The 27,797-nt window shown below is 37.8% G+C and overlaps 1 protein-coding gene across 1 annotated transcript; it reads left to right on the forward strand.

The window, feature by feature from the left end:
* The first annotated feature begins 20,000 nt into the window (after window positions 1–20,000).
* Window positions 20,001–24,131, forward strand: LOC131030362 (small ribosomal subunit protein uS19). Its single transcript, XM_057961156.2, has 5 exons — window positions 20,001–20,187; window positions 21,170–21,315; window positions 21,435–21,492; window positions 23,435–23,569; window positions 23,690–24,131. The coding sequence occupies exons 1-5, from the start codon at window positions 20,185–20,187 to the stop codon at window positions 23,801–23,803; spliced, it is 456 nt and encodes a 151-aa protein (XP_057817139.1). The 5' UTR covers window positions 20,001–20,184; the 3' UTR covers window positions 23,804–24,131.
* Window positions 24,132–27,797: the final 3,666 nt, after the last annotated feature.

Consider the following 27,797-nt stretch of genomic DNA (forward strand, 5'->3'; position numbering starts at 1 on the left):
TTGGGGCCTTTTTTGATGTCGGGAGTTGGTTTTTTATTAAGGATTGGACCCCAAATTTTGACCCAAGACAAGCCACCATTGAGGAAATCCCTGTTTGGATAAGATTGTACAATCTCCCGCATGAATACTGGAAGGAGGAAGTCTTCAAGAGTATAGGTGAGAAAATAGGGAGATTCATCAAGTCGGATGAAGCGATCGATAAACTTAGCTCATGCATGTATGCCCGAATCTGTGTTATGTGGAAGCCTCATCCAGGGCTCCTGAAGGTCATTGAGATTAGATCTCCAGAGGGTGTATGGAAACAAGAAATAGAAGTAGAAGAGATCATGGTCAAATGCAAGTCCTGCAAAGAATGGGGTCACGAGGACCATGATTGTTTGTCTAGGCTAAAGGGGAAAGGAAGGGCAGATCATGCACTGGAGGAGCAGCTGTTAGCAGGCTCAACAGTTGATCAGAGCGTGGGCAATCAGATGACCAACCTGAGGTCGGATCCGGTGGTAGCAAGGGATGGGTTTCTTCGACACAGTTCAGACATGCAAGAAGGGATGGGAGTACCAGACGACTCTTGTCTAGGTCAAGATATGCCGCAGAAGGCTGAGGATTCGGCTGGAGAAAAGTCTGCAGAGTTGGTGTCGAGCAGTGTGGGTGAGCCGGCTATGGAGTTTTTTCAGGTTCAAGGAGATTGTCTGGTTGAGGAGAAAGTGGGTCAAGTTTATTTGGAAATGGTGGGGGTGTTCATTCTCATCTAGACGGGAAGATTATGGAGGTTGCGATTGGGCCCGTTTTAAAGGATTGTGCAGTCGATGGGGGTTTCCCAACCCAACATAGGTTCTACAACACCTCGGCGGAAGGGTTGAAGGGGCAGGGGATGGATTTGAGTGCAAAGTCCCTGTTAGTTTCAGAGGATTTGGCTGGGAGTGTGGATGGTAAAGTAATCAGTTTCAAGGACATCCACATGTCCCCAGGCAAGGTGAATGGATTATCAGCAGAGCTAGAGTCTGAGGAGGAGGATGGATTTAGCGATGATTCTTTGGGGCTGTCAGTAGAAATAGGGGAGATAGAGGTTAGGACCATTAAACAGACCAATATAAATCCCTCTAAGTCTAAAGGGAACTTCAGAGGAAGGAAGAACAGGCAGAAGTTAACATGAAGGGCCAAACAAGACTTCTTAGATCCGGGAGATACTTATTCTCTCCTGGGCAGCAATGAAGTTCCTAACCTGGAATGTAAGGGGCTGCAATGCCCCTGACAAGAGACATCTGATCAAAAGAGGTTTTGATTAGGCTAAGCCGGAAGTTATTTGCATTCAGGAGACTAAGCTAGGTCGTGATGCAGCTGCTTGTATTTTTGGGGTTAGGCAGAGGTGGTCTGGACATTTTGTGGATTCAAATGGGGCGTCAGGTGGGCTTGGCATTCTGTGGAATCCATTGGTTGTTCAAGTGGATGTAGTTTCAAGTTCTAAACATTGGCAAATGGTAAAGGTGGTTTCAAAGACCATTAATTTCTCTTGTTTTCTTTTTAATGTCTATGGGCCGACATTGGTTGTTGAAAAGTGTAGATTATGGGAGGATATCTCTAAATGCTTAGAGAAAGTGAGGCCGTCTTTAGCAATTGTTGCTAGAGATTTCAATGCCACCCTTTCTTTCTCAGAGAAGCATGGAGGGGTGAGGAGATTGAGCAGGTCGCAATTGGACTTTCAATCCTTTGTTAATGATAATGCCCTGTTTGAAGTGGCAGCTAAAGGTGGGAATTTTACATGGACTAATAGACGAAGGGGCTTTTCCAATATTGCTGAGAAACTAGATAGATTATTCCTTGTAGGGGATTGGAATTTAGCCCCTTTGGTTTTCGAGGCTGAGGTTTTAGCTATTTCAGGATCGGATCATTTCTCAGTCTCCTTGGTTGTGCAGAAAGATGAAGTTCCAATTCGATGTCCCTTCAAAGTGGAAAAGATGTGGATTAGGGAACCGAATTTTAGAGATCGTGTAGTTGGGTGGTGGAAGGATGCCCCAGTGGTGGAAGGGTTCTTGGCCTTTTAGTTTTTCAAGAAGCTTAGTTTTGTGAAACAAAAATTAAAATCTTGGAATAGGGAGGTGTTTGGCAACATCTTTGATGAAAAGAGAAGGCTTGAAGGAGACTTGGGGGCTTTGAATGCAAAAGTCTTGGCGGAAGGAATGGATGAAGTGGACTTCCTCATGGAGAAAGATCTTCTTAGCAAATATGGAGAAGTGTTGCAGAGGGAGGAGATTTACTGGAAACAGAAGTCGAGAGAAAATTGGCTTAAAGCTGGTGATAGAAATATGAAATTCTTCCATAGTTCGGTGAAAGCAAGGCAAAGTCTTAATAGAACTCTTTCCTTGCGTCTTGCGGATGGCTCAATCACTAAAGACCCAGACCACATTAGTAAAGAGGTTGTTGACTTTTTTGAAAATATGTGGAGGAGAAGTGGGATTGCTCAGTCAGGCCTACAGACCGAGCTTCTGGAGCTAATCCCTCCCTTAGTTTCGAGGGAGGACAACATCATGCTTGAGGAACCTGTTTCACTGAAGGAAGTCAAACCTGTTGTTTTTGGATTAGGTGGGGAGAAAGAACCAGGTCCTGATGGGTTCCAGGCGTTCTTTTTTCAGTTCTTTTGGGACGAGCTTGGTGAGGATTTGTTAACTGTGGTTGAACAGTCATGGTCCAGGGGCTTTGTTTTGAAGGAATTCAATTGCACTCTAGTGACGCTTATCCCTAAGAAGGCCAAGCCGGAAGGGATGGAGGAGTTTCGTCCTATTTCACTATGCAACACCATCTACAAAATTATCACAAAAGTTGTTGTTAACAGGCTCAAGTTAATTCTAGATAAGTTGATCTCTTGCGAACAGAGTGGTTTTACTCCTAGAAGGAATATTGTGGATGGGGTGATTTTAGCCCATGAGGCTATTCACACGGCTATGAAGGGTAGAAAGAGAAGAATGATCCTGAAGCTTGACATTCGAAAAGCCTATGATAGGGTGGATAGGTCTTTCCTGGTGGTTGTGCTGGAAAGGTTTGGGTTTGGTAAGTCTTGGATTAAGTGGATTTCTAGTATGATTATGCAGTTCACAGCCTCGATTTTAGTTAATGGCAGCCCTCAAGGCTTCTTCTCGACATCTCGGGGTATTCGGCAAGGGGATCAAATTTCCCCTTTTCTCTTCATTTTGTTGGCTGAAGTTCTTGGATGGTCAATTGCTCACAAGAGAGTCCAAGGGTTGTGGAAGGGTATTGAGATTGCTCGAGGGGTGGACTCCACAACTCATTCTTAGTTTGCTGATGACACCTATCTTTTCGGCATTGCTTCTATGCACGAGGCTTCGATTATGAAGAAAGTTTTGGATAGATTTACTTGGGCCACTGGTCAGGAAATAAACTGGCTCAAATCGGAGATCTTTTTCTTCAATACGGAATGTTGGTCTCAGGGAGCTATTGCTAGATTGTTTGGGATAAAGATTGGACAACTGCTTGGTAAGTTCCTTGGTATGCCGCTCTTTGCTGGACCAGGCAAGACAGACATTTGGAAAGGGTTGCTCGATGGTTGCAAAGCTAAGATGGAGGGTTGGAAGAGCAAGTGGCTTTCTCTAGTTGGTCGCCTTCTTATGCTAAAGTCAGTTGTCTCGGTTATGCCTATCTTCCCAATGGCCTGCTTTAAACTCCCAAGCTCAATCATTCAAAGTATGCAGCAAAAGATGAGAATGTTTTTGTGGAATGGAAATCAGGAACAGGACAAAGTACCACTCATGGCATGGGATAGAGTTTGTAAACCCAAAAGAGGGGGAGGGGTGGGGCTCCGTGATTGGAGGCTTATTAATGAGGCTATGGGGGCTAAGTTGGTATGGAAAATGTATAATAAATCGGAGTAGAGATGGGTCAGAATTCTACAAGCCAAATACTTGGATAGTAGGAAAAAGGAAAGGATTCTAACGGTGAAAGATGCCCCGAGAGGATCTGCTTTGTGGAACTTTTTGGTGAGTTGCAGGAGCCTGATCACAAATCACCTATCTTGGCGTATTGGTGATGGGCAAAAGGCGAACTTTTGGCAGGATTCCTAGGACGGTCATCCATCATTAGAGTGTCAGGCCCCCCAACAAATTGTTTTAAAGACTGGTCAGGTCTGGGGCTCAAAGGTGAGCGATTTTTTGATGCAAGATATGCCCTTGTTGGGGCAAAGATGGAGTTCGAAGGATCCTCGGGAATTAAATTTGGGGGCGGACGAGGAAAGATTTCTGAGCAAGATCTTGGAAAACTGTGAAGTTTCATTCTCGAGGGAGGAGGATGAAATTGTCTGGTGCGGGTCCAAGAGTGGCTGCTACTCTGTTAAAGTGGGGGTCTCTCTTTTGGAGAGTGATGTCAGGATGAAGGAGTGGGAAGCTAAGGTGTGCTGGAACAATGTGTGTCTTTCGAAAGCAGGGGCCTTTTCCTAGCTTGCTGGCAATAAGCGGATTCTTTCTGGAGATCGTTTGAGGAAGATGTGGTTTGCAGGTCCATTCCGCTGCGTGCTCTGTGAAAAGGCGAAGGAGGATGTGGACCATCTCCTGCTAAATTATGATTTTTCTCAGAAAGTGTGGCTTTTTGGGTTGCAGAGATTGAATTGGAAGGACCCCATGGCTGGGAACTTGTGTGAATGGTTGGAATCTTGGCCGGTGTTGGGTAAGACTTCTATCTTTGTTGTTATATGGAAGATTTTGCCCTCTATTGTTTTATGGGAACTTTGGAAGGAATGAAATAGAAGAGTGTTTGAAGGGAAAGTGGAAAATGGTAAGTGTTTTTTGTTCAGATTGGAGAGGGCCATTTTGGAACTGGTGTCTAATGTTGCCTCTCACGTGAATTTAGCCAAAACTCCTTTTTCTTAGTTTGATGCTAGTTTTTTGTCAAGCCGACCTTTAGTTAAATTCAGGCCTGCTAATGGGCTGCTGAGGGCTAATCTTCAGAGTCAAGGCCTATCAATCCCTGAGTGGACTCCACTTGAAAAGGGGTGGATTAAGATTAATTTTGATGGCGCATCGAGGGGCAACCCAGGGGCTTCGGGTGTTGGGGTGATTGCCCGTGATGATCGAGGCAACATGTTGGCCATTGGTAGTAAGAGATTGGTGGATGGAATGAACAACGTTGCTGAGTGTCAAGCAACATTAGAAGCAATCCTAATGGCTGGGAAATTGGGGGTCAAGAAACTTCATTTGGAAGGTGACTCTCAAGTTGTGGTGAATGGGATAGCTTGAGGTCGAATGGAAGCACGGTTTTTAGACAAGCAGGTGCGAAGAATGCAACTTCTGTTGAATGGTTTTGAAGATTTTAAGGTGACTCATGTCCTCTGGGAAGCAAACTTGGAAGCTGACAAACTTTCCAATGTGGGAGCGAATGGCTCCTTGGAAAATTTGTTTAGTTTGTTCGAGGACTTCAGAAATTGTAGTCCTCTTGATTCTGATTTTGGGTAGAAGGCTTATTTTAGAAAAGTGAACCTGAGCTTGATTTGATGCGACCATATGTAGCCATGCTCCTATGGGAATTAATGTTCCTCATGGTGTGTGTTCCACGTTGTTATTGCAAGTGGCCTTACGGTGATGGATGATGATGGAGGCGAGCGGAGTGAGTGACTGGTGATGATGCTTAGTTTTCTGCGAAGTGTGTGGAGTATTCATGACTTGTGATGGCGGTGGCTTTTAATGGCCCTTGTGTTTCTTTTCCTGGCATTTCGTGGTGGCTGCTTGGTGGTTGTTGGAGTGCTTAGGGTTTCATTTTGTGCAACAACGAGAAGGGATGGAAGCAAATTTTTCTTTGGAGTCGGATGGGCAATTGACTGCGTTTCGTGGGCTGATCTCGAGGATTAGGTTAATGAACGTTTTCAGAGTGGATGGAGACGATTTCTGGAGGGCAGTGGGGTTGTTCGTTGGAGAGTAATTCTTGACTCAGGATTGGTGGCCGAGAACAAACCTTAACATTTCATCGCTATTTACTGCCTTGGCCTTGCAGGTGGGGAGGTTGGTGGAGGAAGTGCAACGAATTACTTCCCTGGTGTTAAGACCCAAATGGGCAAGAGGTTTGTAGGAAGTGGTGGCCCCAGCTATCATTGGCGAGGGTTTGAAGTCGTCGGAAGGCCCGTGCAGGAGGATTGGACTCGACGTTGGGGAGCTGCAGCCTTTTGTCATCTGGTCGGCTTCTCGACCGGTTGCATTGTAGGTGGAGGATGCAAGGAAAGGCTGGGATGAGATTGTGAATTTTGTTCGTCAATTGGGACCGACTGAGCGTGCGAAGATCCATGGAAAGGTGACTCCCATTCAGTCTAAGGCCCCTCTGGGCGAAGATGGGAGGCCTTTGGTTCGTCGCCAGCTTCCAAAGAAATCGACGAAGGTGGTGGAGCATGGGTCTTTGTGCGGAAACAGGCCAGGAACGGTGCCAGGTGGAGGGAGTGTGACGCTGGAGGCTGGACCCAGCAGGGGTATCCCAAATTTTTCAAGAGAAGAGGCATTGGGGTGGTTTCGTAGCTAGGATCTTTGGGTTGTTCGGGGCCTAGTGTGTGGACTTTGTGTATGTATGTGACCCTTTTTGTGGCTGTTGGTCAGGGTGGAATGGTGGTTTATCGAGTTCCTTTTTGTAGTAGGGGCGTGACCCCTTAGTGTCGTAGATTGTCTATCTGCTCTTTGGATGTAATACTTTTCTATTCTAAGCAATATATTTCATAGTTATCGATCAAAAAAAAAAGAAAAAAGATAGAGGTAGATAGTGATTTATAGATAAAGGTACAAAGATGGAGATATATAAGGGCTAGAGAGATGATAGATACAAGTAGAATTAAATAAAGATGGAGAGATAGATATAGATTAAAAGATACATAGTTATAGGTGTCTAGGAAGAGAGAGAGAGAGAGGGAGAGAAAGGGAGACATGTCTAGAGAAAGTAGGAAAGAGAAGAAAATAAAGGTAGAGATGAAGATAGATTGATAGAAGAAGATAGAGGAAAATAGATAGAGAGATGGTGGAAGAAAATATAAAGATAGGGATAGAGGAGAGATAGAGAGATACATAGGAAGAGGGAGAGGGAGATAGATATATAGATGGTGAGAGAGAGAGAGAGAGGGGGGGGAGAGTGAGAGAGAGATACATAGATAAGCAAACAAAAAGAAGTGGAGATAGAGATGGAGAGTGGGAGATAGAGAGATGGAGAGAGAAAGAGGGAGAGATAGAGATATATGAGAAGAGAAAGAGATATAGATAGAGATATATGGGGAGAGAAAGAGAGAGACCTATAGGGATAGATAGATAGATAGTAGGATACAAAGTGAGTGAGGGAGGGCTAGATGGAGACAGATAGAGTAAGAGATGGAGAAAAAGGGAAAGGAGATGGGGGGAGAGGGAGAGGGATAGTTAGAGGAGTAGGGATAATGAGAGCTAGGGAGAGAGGGAGAGAGCGCTCAATATATAGAGGGAGAGGGAGAGATATAGATAAAGGCATATATAGAGAGATATAGATGGACAAGGAGAGAAATAGAGAGATAGGGAGATAACAGTAGTGAAATATATGGATGGATAGAGAGGAGTGAATAAGAGGGAGGGGGGATAAAGAGATAGAAAGAGGGGGAGATAGAGAGAGATAATGAGAAATGTTGTCAAGGTGTGATTAATACCTCACATAATTTTTCTAGCCTGAAGGACAATTATGGTAATTATTTTGTAGCATGGCACATGTGCATGTGCATGTGCATGAATCTTTATTTTGCAGCATGACACATGTAATTATTTTGCAGCATGGCACATGTAATTATTTTGTCCACTTATCTGAAAAGGTGGCATTATGAAAAGGTAATCTTTCAGATATTTGGTATTTGATACTTGGGGATGATTTGTGGCATTTGGTATTCTAGACATTATGAGATATTATTATTTTATAAAATAATTATTTTGCATAGTAATTATTTTGCAGCATGGCACACGTAATTATTTTGCAGCATGGCATGCACATGTGCATGTGCATAAGAATTTATCATTGTTATCTACGTGCACATGTAGATGCAATGTCAAAACAGTGGGTGGTGGCGGTAACAAGCCAAATAGTGGCCAAACGGTGGGTGGGCGACATCGACTGTCTACATCTAGAGTGATTGAGTAACCCTGAGTGATGCGGCGAGCCATGCAACCAGGGTTGCTAGGTCTTGGACCCGTGGGAGTTAGGTGGGCTTCGTGGAAGCTACATGACGTTATATCAAAGGATAGGCATTCTTTTGGTGGAGTCCAGCGGTTTCCAGGTAGGTTGCAGTGTAAGGGGAGAGAAAGAATATTTTCACATTGTTTTGAATGCCGACTAGAACAAACACCACAGGCCCCTTTTGACATTTGTGAGGGGACACCATCGCTGTCACACCATTCTCTATCTGAGTCATAGGCTAATCCTGTTAATCTTCCAACATATGTGACCTAGCCAAACAATACCCAGTTGATAAACCCCAAATTTCTTTCAACCCCAAACAATCTTCCAATAAACAACTTGCGCCAAGGAGCACCCTTCAAACCAAAAGAGGTTACACAAAACTAGAGAAAGAAAACCCCTTGCACATCTCTTCTTGATTCACTAGCACAAAATTCAGATGCAGAAGGTAGTGGGCAACTCTCAAATGATACAGCTAAAGATGGTAGTCGGGTTCCAGTCTCGCCAAAGGTCAAGAATGCTGCTAATACTAGAGAATCAGGCAAATCAGAGGATGTGTATAAGATCATTTTGTTGGACCATCTTATTCAGCCTCAAATAGATCTGTTACGTGCCACAACTCTCATTTGTAAACTACATTCTACTATTTCCTTTATGCAACTTTCATTTTGGGCTAAACAGAATTGGCTGGGCTCGAAGGATATTTTTTTGATGGATAAGCAATCTCTCTTTTTTATTGCCATTTTTTATTCCAAAGAACATAGAAATTGTGTGCATAGATATAAGGGGTGGTTTTGTAAGGGGGTTGGTATTATCACTTTGGCATGGGTTCCAAATTTTAGTCTGGATTAAGTTCCCCCCCTTTTCATGCCTTTTTGGATTACTCTCCCAGGGCTCTCGCTTGAGTATCGTGATCCAGATATTGTGGAAATTTTGGCTAATCAAATGGGTATTTTTATCAAGCACGACCTTATCCCATATGAACTTGCCCATTTAACCGTCAGGGTATGCCTATTGCTAAACCTCACAAAGCCACTTCCCAAGTCTATTTTAATGACTTCCTCCATAAGGAAATGGAATCAAGACATTTACATACAGGGTACCAGAGATGTTGACGACCGTATAGATAAATTGGGCCATTTTAATTCACAGTGTCAAGGATCGGGTATTGATGCAGTTAGGGTTTGCAAGGATTTTGTGACTGGTTTCCATAAAAGCTCCTTTTATCAATCTGTTGCATCTCCTTCTTCTACACCAAGTGGGACAACAACTGTAGCTGACTTATCAGAGAGTCTCGTACCTCTAAATAATGTTGATAATATTGCAAGACCTTTCCAAGGTGTTCAGTTACAAGAAAATCCTCCTCTTTCTCTGATTCCTTCTCAATTATTTCCGGGTTGTATGACAGACGTTTTACTTCCAAAAGAAAAAAGAACAAGGCCCTCCAATTGGAAGAATTCCCCTCAATATCAAGTTGTTATCTCTGGTTCATGTTCTCTGCAAAAATTTGTGGGTAGATACAAGAAAATATCTTTTAAGATCCACTGCTCTCCAATCTTGGTTGATTGGTTGTACAAGAACATATTTGCTTCCTCTCTCGTTAGGCAGTTCACTTCTTCTTTTCTGAGTTTAACTTTCGTGGGACCCTTAGATTCTCAAGACCAGGAAATATCTATTTCACAGAATGCAAAGGATAATTTGATTCATAGCTTGATGTTTAATTGCCAGCCTTTCCATGTGGTTGATCGCAATCTTCTCATTGTTGGACCCTCATCGAATGCTCCAAATATCGAATTAATGGCACATGATATCCTTATATCTATTGCATCGAACTTGATTTATGAAATTGCTCTTGAGAAACTCCCAGAAATTCAAGATGTCCCTTCTGTTGATGCTATGCCTCTCACTCTTAATACTTCACCACCCATTTTGGAGTTTAGTCATGCTAATCACCTTGTGGCCGAAGATAATTCATATCAACCTTTTCAACCTCCCACACAGCTTGAATTCGATTTTTATCAACATCTCTCTCTTGCTCAATCAGTCTCTTCATCTCCTTTGTTAACTAAAACACCTAAAAAAAGAGGTCGGAAGCCCAAGATTCTTAAAATCCAAGAAGAGATCGCAGCTAGTATCCAATCTACAATTGTAGACAAGTTTTCACTGTTAGAGTATTCGGGTATTTACTTGATTAATTAAACATTCTTTGTTTAATTATTTAAGTTCCCTTTATCTCTTTTACACTTAAGCTAACTTTAGGTGCATATAATTAATTATTATGTGCAAACCTAGGTTTTCCCTTTTTAGGGTTTCTTGACCTATTAAAGGTTGAGTTCTTTCTTTTCATTGTAAGAATCACATTACATATTTTTGTGAATATTGAGCTCTCTCTTTTTGAGCATATTCTCTGTGTTTTGTATGTTCTTCAGATTTTGCTTCATTGCTTCTCCTTGTAACAGGTTATTCGGCTTGCAGAAGATCTTCAGGCTCCTGTGGTGTTGTATTTTCTCAACTCCTATATTCACCCCACTCAAGATCAAGAAGAACATGTTGTTCTTCTCAGGTGCAATGAGGATCATATCTTGGAATGTCAGAGATTTGAATGCCTCTGACAAGAGGGGACAAATCAAGCATCAGTTGGATTCCTCCCAAGCAGACATCATTTTATTGCAAGAAACAAAGCTTTCTGATGAAGCCTCTCAAAAGATTTTTAAAAAATGGACTTTATGGGATTTCATATATGTTCCTGCAGTAGGGGCTTTCGGTGGTATTCTGACATTGTGGAATCCCAGGACAATCAAAGAAAAAACCTTGAACCAAGGGACAAATTAGCATCTTATTCTTATTGAAAATTTTGATTTATCCTTTCTTCTCTTTAATATTTATGGTCCAACAACTCCTCATGAGAAACATGCTCTTTGGAATACCTTATCTTATCAAATCCATTAGCAGGGAGCTCAGAAAATCATCTTAGGAGGTGATTATAGTGCCATTTTGTCCCAGTATGAGAAACAAGGAGGCAACCCTACTGCTTTTAAGGTGATTGATGACTTTAGATCTTTTGTGTTTGATAACGCCCTTTTTGACATTTCACCTTCTAATGGTCAATTTAAATGGACAAACCGGGAACTTCCCTTCAAATAGCAAGCAGATTGGACAGGTTTTTCACTTCATATGAATGGATCCTTCAGAAATATACTTTCAGCTCTAATATTCTATCGTTCTCTGGATCTGACCATTTTCCTATCTCATTATGCTTGGATAAACATGAAGCTTCTCATCATATACCTTCTTTTAAATTTGAAATAATGTGGTTTTGACACCCACACTTTCATGCTCTGCTTCGTCAATGGTGGGTAAGTGCCCCCTTCTATAGGGGGAACAAAATGTTTCAACTTTATATGAAAATGCAGTTTGTAAAAGTAAATATCAAAGTCTGGAATAGGGAAGTATTAAAAAACATCTTTGCAAAGAAATCAAATGTAGAGAAGGAATTAAAGGACGTCAACGAACTTATCTTTTCTAATGGGATTAATCCTGAAACCTTCTCAAGGCAGAAGCATTTACAAAGACATTGAGAAGAATTGTGCTCTAGAGAGAAGGAGTATTGGAGACAAAAAATCAAGGGAGCTATGGCTAAAATATGAGGATAAAAATACTAAGTTCTTTCAAGCATTTGCAAAGATTAAGCAAGTTGCATCTACTATCTTTTCTATAAATGCCTCTTCTTCAGGGATAAGATCAACTAATGAACAAGAAATTAGGGAAGAGGGTGAACTCTTCTTTAAAAATCTTCTTGCTCCTTCTCCTCCTTTTGTTCCTGAGGATTCCAGTGTCGAGGTATTGCTAGATTCCATCCCTTGTTTGATTTCACAACATGATAATGATTATTTGATGCAACCTTTCTCTCTTGCTGAACTTCAAGAGGTGGTAGTTTTGATGGCTCCTAACAAGTCTCCAGGTCCTGATGGTTTCACCATGCTATTCTTTCAAAAGTGTTGGGACGTTTTAAGTTTGATCTTTTAATGGCTTTGGAGGAGTCAAGACAAAAATATTTTATACTCAAGAACTTCAATTTAACCCATCTTGCTCTTATTCCCAAATCCAACAACCCTCAATCTTTTGTAGACTTTAGGCCTATCTCCTTGTGTAATACAATTTACAAGATCTTCACAAAAGCTATTTATCTCCAATTAAAATCCTTGATACCTAAAGTAATATCTCCTAAACAAGGAGGTTTTGTTCCTAGTAGGGAAACATCAGAAGGTGCGCTTGTGAACCATGAAGCTTTGCACTCAATTAACTCTTCACAATCCCCTGCTTTCATAGCTAAATTAGACATGTTGAAAGAATATGATAAAGTATGTTGGTCTTTTCTTTTGAGAGTGCTTAAAAAGTTTGGCTTTTTGGATAAGTGGTGCAAATGGATCAAAATTTGTCTCTCTGGTGCACATTTCTCAGTTATTATTAATGGTAATCCTTCTGGGTTTTTTCGAGCCACTCAAGGAGTTCGACAAGGTGAACCACTATCACCTTTTCTCTTCATTATCATGGCCAAAGCTTTTAGCTTATTGGTCAATAAACAACCGACTCTGGGTCTTTGGAAGGGGGTATGCATCCCTAATACTTTAATTTCCATCACCCACACTTTATTTGCAGATGATACGCTTTTATTTGGTTGTTCCAACATTCAAGAAACAAGGCATGCTAAGAAAATGTTGGACATATATACTTCCGGATTTGGGCAGAAAATCAGTGTTCAAAATCTAAATTATTCATATTTAATACTTTTGAAATGGTGTCTAACAACATTATCCAAACATTGGGCTTTCTAGTGGATTCTCTTCCATCTTCGTACTTGGGCATCTCTTTCTTTATGGGAGAAGGGAAACCCTCTTTTTGGAATTCTGTGATTGACAAATTAGAAAGAAGAATTTCTGTGTGGAAAGCTAGATGGTTATCTCTATCAGGCAGAATCCTTCTTGTCAAAACTGTTTTGGCTACAATCCCAAACTACTACATTTCAGTCCTTCAAGCCCCGAAATCTATTGTTTCCCATATCGAGAAAATTATTTGGAATTTTATTTAGAAAGGTAATCTTTCAGAAGATCAAAAGATCCCGCTTGTGTCTCTCAACAAAATGACTACAAGTAAATCTACGGGCAGGGTTGGTCTACACAATCTTTCAAAAAGGAACAAGGCCTTTGGGGGAAAGTTGGTTTGGAATATTTATGTAAAACCGCATGCTTTGTGGTATAAAATTATGCAAGCAAAGTATTTAGATACTCCTACCCCATCACGTATTTTTACTATCCTTGATCCTCCATCAGGCTCTGCAGTTTGGAACATCATGATGGCTTCTAGGAATGTGATTACTAGATATTTATCTTGGCAAGTACATAATGGCAAAGATGTCAACTTTTGGCATGATTCATGGAGTGGTATCCCCCCTCTTAATCTTGAGGAATCTCTAGTAGATGCAATCCCCATGTTTATTACTCAATGGGGATCTTACCTTTATGATTACATATATGATCTTGAGAAGCCTTCAAATCGTGTCATTTGGAAGAATCCAGCTTCACTCCCAATCTACCCGGCTCAAAAGGTAAAATTTTCTTTGACTCTCAAGAACCACATTATTTTTATCTCTAATGGTTTGGACAAATTGATATGGTGCCCTACGAAGAATGGAAAGTACTTTATCAAGGAAGGGTATAAGGCAATTCATTAGATGTCGGTTCAATCCTATTCACAAAGAGCTTATAACTTCTATTGGAACAACATTATTCTTCCCAAGGCAGGGATGTTTGCTTGGCTTGCTCTACACAAGAGAATACTTACCAGTGAGAGACTTGATAAATTGAATATTGCACCTCCATTTGCCTGTGTACTTTGTGGTGAGCATAATGAAACGTTAGATCATCTCCTCCTCCAATGTGATTTTGCTCATTATTGTTGGATGTTTGTGCTTGCTAAACTTTCCTTTAGCATCCCTCTTCCAAATAATGTATGGGATTTGTTCCAGTCCTGGCCAATCTTATACTCATCCTCTCTTTTTGCATGCATTTGGAAAGTGATCCCATCCACAGTAGTATGGTCACTTTGGTGGGAAATAAATAAGCATATTTTTAGAAAGCAAACATCTCATCTTTCTGATGTTTTCAATTGCATTGAAAAATAAATATCAGAACTATTTAATGCTCATGTTTCAAATTAGTTCAATCCAAATAGGGAATTTACTTCTTGGGATGGTCAAGTTATTAATTGCTAGAAGGGCATCTCTATTCCCGTATCACCTTGCTTTTCGAGAGTGAGGATTAGTAAAATTGATAGAAATAAAGTGAAATGGTGTCCTCTGAATTCAACACATTTTAAATTGAATTTTGACGGATCCTCTAAAGGGAACCCAGGTGATGCAGGAGTAGGAGTATGCATTAGGGACCACACAGGGTGTGTTTTTGCTTTGAAATCTGTTTCCATTCCACCAGGTACTAACAACTACACAAAGGCATATGCTTTGCTTGAAGGCATTCTACTAGTTAAAAAATTGAACATCTCTTATATTCACATCGAAGGCGACTCAACTATTATTATCAACACTTTCATAAAGAGAAATATTGACAATTGGCAGATAAGATATTTGCTTGAACAAGCATGGGCACTCATTGATACATTTGTAAATTTTACTATTTCACATGTGTATAGAGAAGGAAACTGGGTTGCAGATCATTTGACAAATATGGGAAGTTCCAAGGTGGAACTTAATATGATGGGTCCGAATTGTGATCTCGATTCTTTTCCAATCCTTAGAAAAATAATTTTGGAGGACATGGGTACAAGATAATATTGCACAAGGTTATGCAGTTGTTTTCATAATGATAAAAAGTTGGTATGTGAGGTATTATAATTGCAGGGTTCCGTGGTTGTGTTGTATCTGAATGATGTGAATGGATGTTGATTTGGGCATCTATGAAGCGAGGCAGACTGTGGACTGCTATGTAAATGTGTACAACTTTCATGATGTTTTGGTTCGGACTTCATCTTGGTCAACATACTCTAGGAAGCATTTGATACTTGGGGATGATTTGTGGCATTTGGTATTTTGGACATTATGAGATATATTGTACTTTTGTGGCATATTAGGGATTTAAATTTCACAACCTTTCTATGTAATTTCGAGCAAGGATCAAAGTTTTTCTTTCTGGTTCTTTTCTCAGGGAGCTCTTTGAATCAACTTTTGTAAAGAAATAAATAAAATATATTAAGTGGCACTGCTACCTTTTAAAAAAACAAAAAAAAACAATGATTATAATAATTATTTTTTACAAAAGTCAAGATAATTTTATGATCTCAAAGATATATTTTCTTTTAGTTTTTTTTCAAATTAATAATAATTTAAGTTTTTTTAATCAAATCTAAATATAAAATTTTCCAAAACTAAATCAAGCAATGCATTATTTCATTGTTTCACGTAAGGGAAATACATTGATATATTTACTTCGATATAAATAATCAACCCATATAAATCAAAATTGTTCTACCAACATAGTCATTTCATTAAAATTTTATGTATTCACGATAAACTACGTGTGTTTGTGTAGATCCTATCTCACCAATCGTTGTCAAAATGCTAGGAAACCTCTACCTCAACCACATGTTCATCTTCGACACCCTGCAACAACTCATTACTCAAGAAAACCTCAATATGTCAATACATAAATAATTTAATATAAATCCCCAAAATCATAGTACAAGTTATACATAATAATTAACTCACTTCAAATTGCATTTCAAGTTAAAACATAATATCTAATCAAATTAAATTAAAACATGGCAATTTCATTTACTCATTTGAAAAAATTAAGATTTATGAATAAATCAAAAGATCACATATTACAGTTTTATTCTAAATATTTATCCATGTCCAAATTATTTAATAATAATTAAGTTTATAAAAATCAGGTTGCGACACCCATCCTATCCACCCCATTTATCCTACTTTCATCCCTATAATCCAAAAATCCCAAATCAATCCAACCAAATGCAATCAATCCTAATACATACAATTTAATATTGTAATCAAACCTATCATTCCAAAATTATTTAGTAGTTTGATCCAAAACAACTAATAATCCAGTGATCCAATTTAATCCAATTATCATCATCATCAAGGTATGCATGGTACTTATTGTTGACTTTGCTATCGTCTTCATCATCAATCGATCAATCAATCAGTTTTCAGCTTGACTAGGGGCAACATTTTGGTTTGGTTTTGGTTTGATGTGCATGCTTGCTTGTTGTTTGTGTGTTTGTAGAGAGAGATGTATAGATAAAGGGTGATATAAAAGGGGGGAAATAAGGAGTGTGTGTGTGTATGAGTGAGAGATATAGAGATAGAGATGAGGAGGGGGGTAAGGAATATGGAGATGGAGAGGGAAATGTAGAGAGAGAGAGAGAGAGAGAGAGAGAGAGAGAGAGAGAGAGAGAGAGAGAGAGAGAGAGAGAGAGAGAGAGAGAGAGAGAGAGAGAGAGAGAGAGAGAGAGAGAGAGAGAGAGAGAGAGAGAGAGAGAGAGAGAGAGATGGATATAGTGTGAAAGAGAGAGGGAGAAGAAATAGATATGCAAGAAGAGGTCAGAAGATAGAGATAGCCCGAGGGAGAGAAAAGATAGAGATGAAGATAGAGAAAAGTATATAAAGAGAGGGAGAGGGAAGGGGAGATGGAAGAATAGAGGAAGAGGGAGTGGAATAAATAAAGATGAAAAGAAAGATAGAGAGAGTAAGAGAGAACGAGACATAGAGAGAGGGGGATATAAATAGGGAAAACAAAAGAGAGTAAGGGAGAGAGAGATAGGGAGAGGGGAAGAGAGAGAGAGGAAGAGGGAGAAAGATAGATAAAGGAAGAGAGAAGGGAAGACAAACATAGAGAGAAATTAGGAAGAACAAGGAAGAGAGATAAGAGATAATGAAAACACAGAGATAAAGAGGGAGACAAAGATATAAAGGGCTCTCTCTCTCTCTCTCTCTCTCTCTCTCTCTCTCTCTTTGTTCTCACATCCTTAATCAAATGAAATGATACCTTGAGCATAACTCCCCATAGAGTCATGTTATCTTTGGATTGTTGACATGAAACGACTAATTCTATGATAACACATTCTAAATGATCGGTAATAGATGTTTTGATCTACATATTTTTGTTTAACTTTTGTTGGGCATTTTAAAACAAATCAACAAAGGCTTAATTTATGCTCCTACATTATTGATGTCTAGAGCCTCAAACAATTGTTGTAAGGTCTTGATTTACCTTCAAAGACATTGATTTTTGCAAAAAAAAAATGACTTACCATTTAAGAGCTTGAGGGGTACAAAGTTAGGATGTATGACTATTGGGTCCTATTCTAAAGAAAAATTAGAATTTAAAAAATTAATCATGACTCAAATTCGTAACATTATCATTTCTCTCAAGATTGCCTAATTAAATTAATATGCTTAAAATTAACCCTAACCAGTTCTAATTGAAATTCTACACCCTCCCTACTCAATTTGTATGACATCCTTAAAATCAACACTTCCATGACCATATAAAACATAAACATTTTTTTTATCGATAATTTGTGATTATATTAATATTTCAAATAATAAAGTATTTTATAGATCTTCAAAAATTTATTGTCCAACTACTACCATGATCAACTCAAAACCCACCATTACACCATTCACATCCTATCTCCGAGTGCCGACAAAGTATTCAAAAAAGACTATAGTCTACCCTCCCCCATGGTCGAGGTTGTGAGACAAAAAGGCCTTCTACAATATTGCAATATTCAAAATTTCTAAGTGTTTATACCAATTTCAAAAATTCTAACTATTTATGCCATATATATGTTTAAAACATTTACACACATAAAAAAGGGCATAAGATTTTGCCCCACCAATGCTTTCCTTGGTTATCTGGTCCTTGGTCTCATGGCTTCCCTGGGCCATTCACCCAAAAGTCTTCAAACTGGAACTTCGACCCATGACCTTTCTACTTTGCCTTCTCCTCCCATATCCTTCACCTTTTGATTTCCTTTTCTCAAACGAAGTCTTGAAGCCATTCCCATCCAATTAGAGCTTCCTCCCACCTCTCCATTTTGTCCATTATGTCCTTCCACAGGATAAAGGGCCAAAATTCCTCATTCTCCTCCCTTGTACAAACACCCTCGCTCATACACCTATGTAAGCCCTTCACCAACAAGGATTTCAAGCCAAACAAGTATCCCTCTGGGACACACACAGAAAGCACCCATCCAGACTCTTCTTTGGAGCCAATTCTAAACCCCAAGCAACCACCATTGAAACCACATCTACATTGGTTTGGAATTTAAATTCTGATTACATACATTCCTCCCCAAGAAGCAAATCTAAAATCTGAATAAAAATTGGCTCATCAAACTTAAAAATCCCAGATAGGCATATCTTTGAAACTTTATCCAAGAATTTGAATTGTTGTTTTGTCAACAATAGAGAAAAAATTGCCTCCATTCTTTCTTGGCAGTAGACAATTTGCCCTCACGTCACTGCCCACTACCGCCCTTACCACCTTGTTTGGAGAAAGCGAAATAATGAGGAAAAAATCACTTCTTGTTGTTTTGAATCTCACCGCCACCCTCAACCACTCAAATTCATCATCCTCCCTCGTTTGCCAATGTACCTTCCTCCTCATACACTAGCTTATTCACATGAAAATATTCCCATATCTCTTTACACTGCATGCTATTTAATGATGACCCTACTTTGGACATAGTGCTTGCTTCGTGATTTCCTTCGCGCAGGGTGTGGGAGATTTGTAATTTTAAAATTCATTTAAAATTAATTTAATAACTTTGTCCAACCTCCATGAGGACACCTCTCCTTTGATGATCATATTTACGATGATCATCGAATCCCTTTATAGGGGAAAGGACTCAGTAGTTGTGCACCCTAACTTCACGCTTCTCAAAATCTTACTTGGAAATTTCAAATCACCTCGATTTTTTTATAGTAGCTTACTTGGCAAGTCCCCTGTTTATAACTAAGGTTTCAGGGCCACATCATCAAATATGATGCCACATCAGCATGCTTTTTGCCAAGGTGTCCAAAACAACCCCCCAAAAAAGTGAGACCAATAGGCATGCAAAAGAGACCCCAATAGTTGTGCAGTTGATATGGCATCACCTGATTGGTTACTTTTTACAATATTAGTACATTTCTTAACAACTATTGGTACATTTACTAACAATTGTTGGTACATTTCCTAACAAAAATTGATATTTTTTGTTTCAAACAATATATTTTATTTGTTCAATTTTTGGAACAAAAGGTATCAACAACCCTCACAACAATTGGTACATGCTCAACTACTGGTGCTCTTCCCCTAGATGCAATTTGACAACATTCAATCTCTTTGCCATTTTGACTCCCTAAAGAGCCCCCTGAGCCTTAGCTTCATTATTTGTTCCCCATAGAAGCCATCTCGCTCCAAGGGCTAGAGTGTCTCCCTTCCAATCACGTGCAATGTATCCATCTCCTGAAGGACTCAGATTGCCTTTCAATGCCCCATCAAAATTTATTTTAATCCACCCCTACTTTGGTTTCTTCCACTCCACAATAGACATGTCTTCCTTTTTTGGATCAACCCGAGAAAGTCAATTAACATGCCATATAATATAAACTTATTAAATTAATAAACAATTAAATAAAAATAGAAGTAATTTTTTAATTTATTAAATTAAAAATCTAATATTATTATATAAATTAAAATATAAAATTAAATACAAATTCAAATATATCAAAATTTAAATATTAATAATAAAAAGTTTGCCCTACCAGAAGGAAAAATTGACAGCTCGTCCATCTCATTTCATGTAGAGGCGTAATAAGAATAATTGTGTAAACCCTAAACGCAAGTAAAACCCTTGTTCTGTTGTCGGGCCCTTTTTATCAGATATATGGGAATTTGAACGTGAGTGACCAGAGGCGTTATTGTGTGAAGCAGTTGCTCAGCGGACATGGTAAGGAATGCACCATTTTTTTTTCCATCGAAAAGTTTCGTAGGGTTTGTTCAAGACTGAATTTCTCTCCTTTTATCAAAGCTGTTGTGGTTAATGATAAGTATCAGTGGCTATAGTAAATCTCAGGAGAATATTCACCCATTTTTCCTAGCCGTATGGTATCCTATTCACTTATATGTCTCAACAACGTAGTTTCCGGCAGTACAATTTCCAAAAGGGTAGTAACAGCGTTGAGGAGCAAAATGACCATTGTCATACCCTACAACTGCAAATAGACTGGGTTCATTGAAAGTTGACCAGAATTTCACCCTATCGCAAAAATCCTCTGAAGCACATTTCTGCATAAGCCGTAAAGTCTTTTCTGCAAGTAATATTTTTAGGATCAGTCCATTTATGTAAGAAATAAATTCATGCTAGTTTCCATGTTCACAAATGACAAAGTAATGAACAAAATTCACAATCATCAAAACAACCCTGCACATGTTACCTTTCAAGATCACCATCAGAAGATGTACCCACTATTTTTTTGGTAGTCTTTGCCAATGCGCAAATGAATAAGGGTTGAAGGAAGGTTAGTGGATAAGAGTGAATTTTAATTTGTCTTTTAAGCTATGAAGTAAATTAATAATAAATAATAATATAGATATAACGTAAATCTTAGGTTTAAGTCTCATCTTGAGAATTTTAACCTATGTTATCTTTTGCAGAATATTCTTGAGGATTTAATCGTGAGATGTTTCCTTTGAGGATAGAAGAATATTACTCAATACTATTAGTGACCAAACGGTTTAAATTGTTGACTCCTTTCGAAGAAAGAAAATACAACTTTGTTATCATCTCTATTTTTTTTTTTAATTTACCGACTAATGATTTAATTATAATTTTTAACCTTAGTCCTGTAAGTTGTGGGCATGACATTAGGACTCTGTTGAATCTGATGTCTTAAATTCTTATTTTCCCTTTGATTTTTAAAAACCTCTAGGCGGACAATGAAGTGGATGTGGGCGCCTCAGCTCCGAAGAAGAGGACATTCAAGAAGTTTACTTTCAGAGGTGTTGATCTCGATGCCCTTCTTGATATGTCATCTGATGATCTCGTCAAGCTCTTCCATGCTCGTGCAAGAAGAAGGTATTAAGAATCTTTTCAAATTCTAGTACTAATATTTTAACTAAATTTGGGTTTCATTTATTCTTTATGAGAATTGAGGTTGTTGCTTATTTTTTTATTTGTCGGATGTAATTGTGAAGGTTCCAGCGAGGCTTGAAGAGGCAGCCAATGGCTCTAATCAAGAAACTCCGTAAAGCAGTAAGTAACGCTAACATTCAATTAAATTTTAGCTGTTGGTTTAGAGATATCAAGCTATCGCAAGGTGTGAACCTGCAATCCAAAATGAATAACCCGATTAGTAGCAAGTGTGGTTCATTTTGTTATTCTAAAATATCCATCTGTTCATTTTTTGTAAATATGAGTAGTTTGAGAACATGTTTTGTAAAGATTTTTTAATTTTGCATAAGTAAAAGTAATATAATTTTGATATGAAAGTTATGAGCATTATCATTCCTGAAATATTTCTTCAGTAACAACTTATTGAAAACTTAAATTCTTTTTCTGTCTAATGAGGCAAATTTTTTTACTGTGAAGATTTTTCCTAGAGTAGCTTGAATCCCTTTTTATTTTGGACATATATTTTACTAGAACATTGTAGATTCAAGCAAAAATTTAGGTGCAATTTTTTTTAAACTCATCTGACTCTAAAGATGTTATCTCCCTAGTGTTAACCAGTATAACTATAGGGTTCCAGATTGGATGAAGCTCAAAATCAGACTAGGACAGCAATTTAAACACAAGTGAGATTATACAGATAGTGGATTGTTAATCACTGTTAAGCCTTAAACAATTTGCAACTGTAGATTTGGAATTGTAATTGTCAATTTGATAATAATCTTGGCAGCAGATTACAATAGCAATGTGTAGAAGTTACCAGTAACAGGTTGCATTGTGGATAACCTCTGTTTACATTTTGAATACCTTGTGCAACCTCCTGATAGCAACCAACCCACTGTGTTGAAAGTTGCTGCAGCCTAGGGTTTGAGTGTCTTCCTTGCCATTTGAACACTGATATGTTGTTACTGCCTAGGGTTTGAGGGATTTCCATGCAGGGCTGTTGTTACTAGTGCTAATTCAGTGTTGCTATTGGTTATCTGCTGCTTCTTGAGTGCTGGTATGGTGATGCACTTCACTCAGGGTGATGCCAAGTCTTGCTGGCAAACTGGACAGCTGATGCCTGGTTGGGATTATGGCATGATAATCAGACTAGTGACTGACCTTAGCAGGTTTTGCATCTACAAACCCACCAAATCTTCCTGATTTGCATCCAGACGTGTCTCAGTAAGTGTGCGCCCTCTGAAAACTCAGATTGGATCTGCTGCTACAGATTTGTAATTGTTCAGACCTCCTCACACAATCAGGGTTTTTGTCCTGAAAGTAAATTAAAATAGCTGGTGGAAGTTTGTTCAAATCATTCAGTATAGTTTAGCTTGCTATCCCTGTATGTGAATTGCCAAGGAGAAGTACTCGGTGTCTCATCCAAATATCTCTGGATTGCCAGTGCAGGGATATACATCCCAGTAATAGCAGTATTAATAAAAAACTAAGGTTTATGACAAATTTGAATAACTTCAAATGGAACTTCGCCCAGCCACTGTACCTGTTTGTGAATGAATTGGTAGTGTAGGCTGGCTTCCAAAATTGAAAATGTGTTGGGACCAAAAAAATTGACCCAAAAATTGGGTCAGCTACAAAAGGAGAGCTTATTATTATTAATAATATAATATAAATATAATGTTAATAAACACTTTTTATTTATTTATATTATAAGTCTCCGCTGGAAGACGTGGAAGGGACATGACAAAAGGTAAACTTCTGCATCAAACCACAAGTACTTTAGAGGATTTCATGACTGAAATGAGGATTTTACAAAATAAGAGTTCTAATACTTATCTGCTATCAGTTGGATGAATGTGGATGTTTCAAACTAAGGTATGTGTCCATGGTAAAGCTATAGATCCATTGTAAGGTTATAGATGCCTTTTGATTGGAATATGTGTCTGTATCTAAGACAACCTGAAAATCAATTAGAATGAATATAATCAATTCAATTAAATCAAAAGTATTTATGAACACTTCTTCAGGAACATGTTTTTTTGGCATACCAGCTGGGTTAATTGTAACAATTATTTGCTAGCAGAAGCGAGAAGCTCCTCAAGGGGAGAAGCCAGAACCAGTTAAAACCCACCTCAGGAACATGATTATTGTCCCTGAAATGATTGGAAGCATCATCGGTGTTTACAACGGGAAGACCTTCAACCAGGTTGAAATCAAGGTAACTAGCTATTTGCTATTCTTTTTCGAATCAAATGTCATTAATATGAATGTTATCTTGCTTGCCAGATAATATTTCTAGCTTTTGAACAATGCGCTGATTCTTGTGATGTTATTCCAGCCTGAGATGATTGGACATTATCTGGCAGAGTTTTCTATTTCTTACAAGCCTGTAAAACATGGAAGACCTGGTATTGGTGCCACACACTCGTCAAGGTTTATTCCTCTGAAATAAGTCTTTATCCAATAGCTAGCATGGCCACAAATTAGAATGGAGAGGCATTTTGAACTTTATTTTATTTAGTTATTGGTGGCTTTTTTCATTTTAGCTCACCTTTCTCAAGTGCATTGTTAATGAGGTTTTATATTTGAAGGATTGTGTCCATCATTTGTTACTTCTCTGGTGAACATGCAATACCTTCGAGAAGTGAAATGGTATTCTAAGCAGAGGCATGTTTCATGCAAATGATGCCTGCCTTGTGTTATTCCGTAGACAGTACATTTATTTATGCTTGTGAAATCATAATTTTTTAATTGCTCAGTGAAACCTAAGATCCATCTTTCTTCCAGCATTATGATATGGTTAATGTAGAAATTATAAGGTGCATGCTGATTAAAAAGCTAATTTTTAGAAATGGAAACGTTTGGTAATAGTTGCATATGCCTTGCGTACTTCATGAAGCATATGCATTTTCATTCTCGGGGTATAACAATTTTAATTTGGTTTGACAGCAATAAGCATTACACCATCTTATTCTGTTCTTTGAGTTTATTTATAAGCAATGGTTGTTTTCAGACAGATTTTCTTTGTAAACTGTAGATCTCTGTTACATGGAAACAAATACCATCTAGGCTGATATATGGCAATTATAGAAATTTATATATATTCTATTATGTATTATCTTATGGTATAGAACATCTGTGTGTGTATTCAATTATTTATAATCTTAGGGATATAACATCTCAGAGAAATTATTCGTCATCCGATGATACTTGTGAGGAGAGACAAGCATACAATGTTGGACTCAATGCAATCCTTAAACTTGATGTCAACTTGTGTAACAATTAAATACATTGGGTCTCTCATAATCATTTGTATTTGATGTGAAAAAGCCAATATTTGAAAGTCCTTGGTGTAGTGGCTCTGGTATTTGGTGCTGCCAGTCATGGTCTAACCTAGTTTTTTTCTTAATTGGCTGTTCTGATCTGGATTGATAGGGGCAGTCCTTGAATTAGATTGAATTGGAGCTGTGTGAGAACTCGCGATATAAGAAATACCAATAAAATCCTAAGCCTGTAGGTGAAAGAACTATCTTAGAAGATTTGATTGCCTAAAATTATCTCACTGGGTATTGTGAGTTGTCATGTGAATTATATTAGGAGGATAAATATGATGGATGCTTTATATTCCAAGTTCTCTTAAAAAGGATATTGTAATGGTGTGTATACATACGTATGTATCTTGAACCTGGAAGTTGTTTCTGTATGAACCGGAATATGTATCTTGAACCTGGAAGTTGTTTCGGTTGCATGTGAGAATATGTGGGAATTAATTGAGAACCCATGATATTATTTTAGTAATACCAATAATGCTTCTAGGTTGACTCTATTATGGCTACCTAGGTTTCTTGTTTAAAAAAAATTGTTTTAAGGCCAATATTTGCAAATTAGAATATGTGATTGTATTGTTTTTTATATGGTCGTCATTTTATTGATAGATTGTGCAGGGTGCTGATACTTAATTTTATTCCTTAAGATAGACATTTCTAATATGTATAGTGTCTGAGAGCTTTCCATAATCTTCTAAGGAAATTAAATCTGCGACTAATCAGATAGGAATTATTTGGGAAAGAAAGCTTGTTCAGTTTGACATCTTTACATTTTTTTATTCAATGTTTATTTAAATTGGTTATTCCGAATTGGAAAATTCTCTTTTTTTACGAGCATATGGTCTGATTGCTTTTGATGCCTTGCATATTTAATGGTGTTATATAGAAGATAGTGAGAGTTTTATTTATTTTATTTTGTAAGAAAAGTAGTTAGGGGAATTTGCCTGGTTTGAAGGGTGTAGGTTTTACTGAAACTATTGTATTAAATTTTTTTTTTTAATACAATATGGAAATATACATTTAAACCGAATAATAGACATTGAAGAAACGCATTAATACAAACATAAGCTAGTGTTTTTTATTTATTCATAAGTACTTAAAATTTATGTTGATTTTGATTATACGTAGGGGATGAACAAATATATACATTCAAATTGTAACAACCATACGACAAACTTATAAGTCTAGTGATTTTGGTTATTCATAAAAAATTAAGTGCAAGGAGATAGTTATCTTGAATGAAGGAGAGATTGTCATGCTTTAATAAAGTCTTATGTTTGAAAGCATTAGAAATACTTGCAATGGAGGGGCCATTAAAAAGGAACTGTGAAATTCTCCATTTGGAAATTTTTTAAGTCTCGAACGCAAATAGGAAGTCAAAATGATTATGCATTGTGAAAAAATAGCAGATTATACAAAATAAGGAACATACTAAAGGAGAATATTATTTAAGAGTCTTCTATTTTATCTATTAAATTGTATAATTTTTTATTTGAGTTGTCACATGGATGATATTCTTTTAACTTTGTATATGTTTTATTAACACAGACATCATTACACTCCAATCCTTATTCTCATTGAAGTTATCAAGTAACAACAGTAATAGCATTTAATCACGTGTCATGTGATTGTAGTTAAGCAAATTCAATTTTTGGAGTCTAATCAGATCTTTAGAACCTGTAAAATGCAATTCCAATTTTGAATTTTGATGTACTTGTAATTCAAACTTTTAAGTGAAATTAAAACCTTTACAATCTACAAAATGCCATTCCAATTCAAACTTTAAAGTCTAATTAACACACTTACAATTTACAAAATGCAATTCCAACTCTAAAATTTGATGGATTTGCAATTTATACTTTGTTGTTTGATTGTCAACTTTGAACTTTGATGACCAAACCTATATTGTGAACAAGGCAAGAGTATCTCAACTTGCATGGCATACAAAAATTTCCTAGGCCAAGCACTTGGGTGTAAACTTTTTCTTCATTGGCCTAAAAAAGCCTCAATCACTACATAAAATCAATGTTGACTTTCCAAAGCCTACATAATCTACAAATGTAAGAAGTGAAACACTTACTTAGAATGGTAAACATTTCAACCTTCAATTGTAACATACATTCATGAAACCAATAAGTAAATCACAACTAAACTATTCACATGTTTATTTCTACTCTATCATTGAATTGATCACATTGCTTCACATACTAGTTCACATCCTAGACATGGTAGGCGAGTAATAGCCTGCTCCAAGGATCTTATGTGTTGTCCTAATAATAGAGTAATGCCCATTGTCAAGTCCATTGTGACATGCCTTGAGTATATTAAAAACAATAGTCTCCTACACATGATACATGATCATGACAATTTTTAAAAAACATTCCATTAATCCAAACAAATCTACTTTCACAAACCAATCTTTTCTTTTGCTTAGAATTAAAGTAAAAGGAACTTTTCCTGTCGCCAAATAGTTTGCCTATGTCAACAAACCATGGTGAATGAATAGAGATAGCAAATAAATGCTTATTTGGAAATGTATCCTCCATTGGTTCCTCATTCCCTTGCAAAACTATTTTGGAAAGAAAGTCAACTACTACATTATCTCAAACATTTCAACCTTCAGTCACAACATGCATTCATGAAACCAATAAGTAAATCACAACTAAACTATTCACATGTTTAATTCAACAAAAATAATAAATCATGTAAGCATGGGGCTTTCATTACACATACCATACATATTTGATTCCAAGGTGAAAGAATCTTAAAATAAAAAATAAAGATCATACCACAAATGTGGGTGGTTACATGCCATTACATAAATGTTCTTAATCATAATTTACATATTACGAGGACTCAAATATATTGAATTATACATTATAATATGTTTGCCCTCTTGGGTAAACGGTTAAATGCAGAACGTAAATGCACAGAACATAATGGAAATATATTAAATAACTAGCCTATGTATTAATTCCACAGTCCATGTACAATAAGTGCTTATAACATTACATCTGACACGACTAACATGATCCTACTTCGAAGAAAAGGTACACCATATATAATACCCGAAGGGGTGTGACACAACCGTCGCAACTCCAACTACCTACCCGTCGACTA

This window comes from Cryptomeria japonica, chromosome 2 (assembly GCF_030272615.1).
Source record: "Cryptomeria japonica chromosome 2, Sugi_1.0, whole genome shotgun sequence".
NCBI classification, from domain to species: domain Eukaryota; kingdom Viridiplantae; phylum Streptophyta; class Pinopsida; order Cupressales; family Cupressaceae; genus Cryptomeria; species Cryptomeria japonica.